Below are 4,416 nucleotides of genomic sequence, written 5' to 3'. Positions count from 1 at the left end.
CTCATCTCACCCCATCAACCGGGACTGAGTTCTTATGAAAAAATTAAAAAGTATGATGCTCTGCTGCAAAGATATCTGTCGCTCATGAAGCAAGGTCAAAATGAAAACCGACGGATGACTCTGACTTTGCATCAGGATTCAAGCATCCCGGAGAAGCAGGAGGTCGAAGCCCCGCGTGAGACGGAGGAGTACGATGTTACAGTGAGCGAGGTATTAAAAAACCTCCCGCCCCATGCACGTAAAAACGCAGAGTACATCCTGCAAAAAATGACAAAAGCCCGAAAGAGGGTGGACCTCTAGGGGTGAATTTGTTCACCGAGGGCAGTTGGTGAAGGGATCTCATATGATTGATTGATTTAAAAACCTTTCATCACATTACAAAAAAAAACCCCATTCACCGCCGCCTAGAGGATGGGATGATTTCTTACAATCTCTGACGGAGCTCAATATCCCTCTAACCAGTGTGAGTAATCCTCGTGCCAGAGAGCAATACCGCCTTCTAAAAATGAACCCTCCAGCACCGCCAGCTGACATTGAGCAAGGACAGGAGGGAGAAGCTACCCCTGCGGTGAAACAAAGACCCGTGCATAGAGGCCTCAGGTCACCCACTTGGACTATACCTTTGGAAGTTACTAAAAAGAAGCAAAATCGGTGGATGAATTACACCAGTGAGCAAGGAGAGGAGGGAGAAGCTGTCCCTACGGTGAAAATAAGACCCCTGCGTCGCAGTATCATGTCACCCACCTGGACTATTCTAGGCATGTCTCCCGCCCCCCTGGGACAGTCTAAAAAGATGCTGAACCGTTGAATGAATTATTCTAAACAAACCACTCTGTTGACGTTTTCAATAAAGTTTTTATTTATCACAATTCAGTCTTACAGAGTTTTTGTTATTACACCGTGACATTCTTTAAACATCTGTAAAGAGCAGGTTCCACCTTGAGCGTTACTGGAACTACGGTTTCTAATACAGCGTTGATATTTATTAACAAAATGGGTAACGAGAAGATAATTTTCTGTCTCATCGTCCTGATACAGAGATAGCACTTGCTCCAAAGATAACCCGCTTGCTCGATGACAGAGATAATAGACGCAGTGCTGACCGCACGCCCATGAGAGGATGTGTTGCAATTGTCGGTCATGGTAAAATATGCGTGGGGAACGGCGTTGTAGGAACTCTGTGATGTCAGCAGGGTAGGGTCCGTGGTCCGGAGAGAAGCCAAAAGAATCAAAAAAGGTGGCCGTATCTTCCTCCAAAGTCAAGGCTAGCCAGTGTTCACCGGGTAGATGAGCAGGATGTGTGTTTACAATAAAATAAGCCGGTGTTTTGAAGGAGCGTGTTAGAAAGCCAAGTTGATCCCAGGCCCACACGCCACAAAAAGAGTCACCCAACAGATGATGCAAAAGACTCTCCAGCTGATGACTGTTCATTTGTAATCAGTAGTAATCCACCAGCACCTGCCTCTTGGAGTTCAGTTCGAGGATTGAGGAATAACAAGCATAGACTATAAGAGTGGTGGTATGGCGAAGGGGCCGTCTGAATCTCATTTCCAGTCTTAGATTCCCGCTGGAGGCGGGGGACAGGACGTCGCTGTCCTCGCACGGTTCAAGGTTGAACACAAACAATGAGTACCCCTGGTTAAATTCCTGACGGTTGATACTCAGAGGGAGGTCTTTCAGGTGTCTGCCTGTGGCGGTGAACATGTTGTAAAACTCTCTGACTGAAATCCCCTGCTCAAAGTTAGGCTGGAAGGCTTTAGCCGGAACCTGCTTCCCGTCTCTGCAAAGAGCGAGGTATTCCACATCATTGTGAATGAAATTAAAGGGTGACAGGTTTCTTCTTCCGGTGAAGGCTTCGTGATGCACCATTCCCAGCACCACGTATTTAGGCATGGAGCCCAGAAAGAGGTTTTCCTGATTACAGATCCTAGAATTTGCTGGGATGGAGTAGGTTTTAACTGTGACGCGTGACAGGGGGTAGAGAGCGTTCGCTCTCTGCAGGGCCGCCGCGTGCCCCAGACGTACAGCCGGTGAGACGCTAGTCTTTTTGACAAACAGGGAAGCCCCCAGAATGACCAGACGAAATGTAGAGTCAACGGCTCCCATGAGACAGAAGGCGTCGCTGGCTCTGGTCAGCTTGATTCTCAGATCCACAGAGTTTAAAAGGAGTCTCTCACAGAAAAGAACGTCCGCGTGCAGAGGACCCAGCAGGTGCACTTCCTTTGAGTTTTCACAGAGGGCGGCTCTGGTTCTGAATCCTTGATTAGGGCCGTCCAGCGCGATGGAGTCCATAGCTCCAGCCGTGTCTTTGTAAAAAAGCCCGGCGCTGAATTGACTGTTGAGAGTGTCTCCAGAATAGTTGAGGAGAGTTTCAATCATGGCCCGGTAAGGATGAGTGGCGCTAGATTGGGAAATCAAGCGATCACCCAGGGTGACGTCGCATTGACTGAAAATTGTATTTAGTGGATAATTGATCAGTGAGACAGGGGCGTCATCCGGCAGGTGTTGGCCGTCGGCGCTGGTGATTTTAACACGAAGATGGAGCAGAGTGTCGTTCAAATCCAAATATTTTTCCCCATCTCCGGGAATAAAAAATTCAATGGGACCTCCGTCGGTGATGGCTGATAGAGGCAGAATTTCAGTATACATCTTATCCTCTACGGAAAGTTGCATCATGAGGGCAGAGAATAGGTCCAGCTCAGCCAGGGTGCATTCTGCTGATTTGTGATGAGCCATTTCTGACGGACTAGAAAATATCGGCCGATCTCTTCCCCTGTGGTCTGTGAGCCGCAACTGACCTCCTTTTATGAGCAACCCTGACTTTATTAAGGATCTGGTCCCCGGGAGGACGCTTTCTCCGTCTGCGGGAAAGGACCATAATCCCTCCTGACCCCTCCTGCCTGGCTGGAGCGGTCATTCTACCTATCGTTTCTTTCACAACGTCCGAGGCTATCCCTGTGGCGGCTGATTTCAGATGTGGTTTAGCGATGGCAAAACCTCTTTTCACCAGAGGCGTGACGAAACGAAACAGCTTAGAAAAGAGCGATCCAATCCCCCTGCCATACATGACGGGAGCGCCATAGAAACCGGGCAGAGTGCCACCCGCTTGATTTTCATAATAAGCCACAAGTCGTCTTGGATCCTCTCCGTGAAATGCCATTACAAGGATTTAGCCGGTTTAAAGTGGAGCTTCAGTATGCTCTTTCCGTACATAAAGTTCATGCACCTGTCACGATCCGACTTGATCTCGATGTGAATACCTTTGATGTATCCTTTAGATACTGGTAAGTAATGAACGGTGTTATACCTAATGTTGACCACGTCTCCAAAATCCCCTTTCACGTTGACTATACCCAGCAGAGGTGAGTGACTGTCGCCCACCTGCTGATACTGAATGATATCCGTGTATACAAACAGGTTATAAATCCCTATGCTCAGATCGCAGGGGGAGGGAGCTCTGCGGTTAGAGAGAGTCCACCATTCTCCTATTTTCAATCCCAGCATATAGGCCAGGGGGGCAAAGACGCGTATTTTGTATTGACCACTGCCTTTGAAATCAATGCATTTGGTCACGTTATTGTAATACGCATGCGCTGTCGGGTCGTACTTTTTGAGGAACGGCACTAGCTGATCCAAGAGGTCTTTTGGTTTGTCAAAAACCCGCCTTGACCAAACCTCTGACTCACTATCAGCCGCGCGTCATCTCCCACACTGTAAGGCAGTACCCCTTCCAAGGGCTCTTTTGGTTGGTCAGACCTCTGAATCCTCACCCGCGGCGGTTCATCCACCACTTTGATTATTTCGAAATAAGCGTTTACTGTAGGCAGGGTATACCATGTATGCGGGTAAATGATTTCACACAGACCCACCGTCCAACTCCCCTTCAGTTCAATAGCCTTGGCTAAATCTACAGTGAAACTCGAGCTGGTGTTATCTGGAAACACGTCTTTACTAGTGTTGGAGGGCAGGCTCACATAAAACCCTTCGCTGCTGTCGACATCCATGGTGTACTGAGTGAGACCGACCCTACTGAGGCTTTTTTAAATATTTTTCAAGTCAGAGACTTTGACCCAGCTGTTAAATTTTTCTGGCCAGTTTTTCCATTGCACCAACGCCTGTTTCACTCCTCGCACCGTGCGCCTTTTCAGTATTTTTTCCACAGCGTACATCTTTCCCCTATCTATTTTGACCTTTTGCAGCTCTGCCTCATAGAAGGATCCCTCAATAGGCTCACCGTCGTAATCTTGCAGTTTGTAATCGGGAGGAGTCCGGGGGAGGCCGGCGGTCACTGTAAACACTTCATCCGTAAAAATCTGTTCATATTTTTTATCAAACACTCCTCTTAATTTGGAGATCCTGACGTCATCTCCCTTCTTAAACTTCATCCGGGGGACGGTCCTGTGTCGAGAGGTAAAT

At 48.1% G+C, this 4,416-nt stretch overlaps 1 protein-coding gene across 1 annotated transcript; it reads right to left on the bottom strand.

The window, feature by feature from the left end:
* Nucleotides 1-1,437: 1,437 nt before the first annotated feature.
* Nucleotides 1,438-2,736, bottom strand: LOC139201951 (uncharacterized protein F54H12.2-like). The gene has a single exon (XM_070831401.1). The coding sequence runs from the start codon at nucleotides 2,734-2,736 to the stop codon at nucleotides 1,438-1,440; it is 1,299 nt and encodes a 432-aa protein (XP_070687502.1).
* Nucleotides 2,737-4,416: the final 1,680 nt, after the last annotated feature.

The sequence above is a fragment of the Pempheris klunzingeri genome, chromosome 5 (genome assembly GCF_042242105.1).
Source record: "Pempheris klunzingeri isolate RE-2024b chromosome 5, fPemKlu1.hap1, whole genome shotgun sequence".
NCBI lineage: Eukaryota > Metazoa > Chordata > Actinopteri > Acropomatiformes > Pempheridae > Pempheris > Pempheris klunzingeri.
The sequence above is the reverse complement of the archived record's forward strand: the minus strand, read 5'-3'. Positions and strand labels throughout refer to the sequence as shown.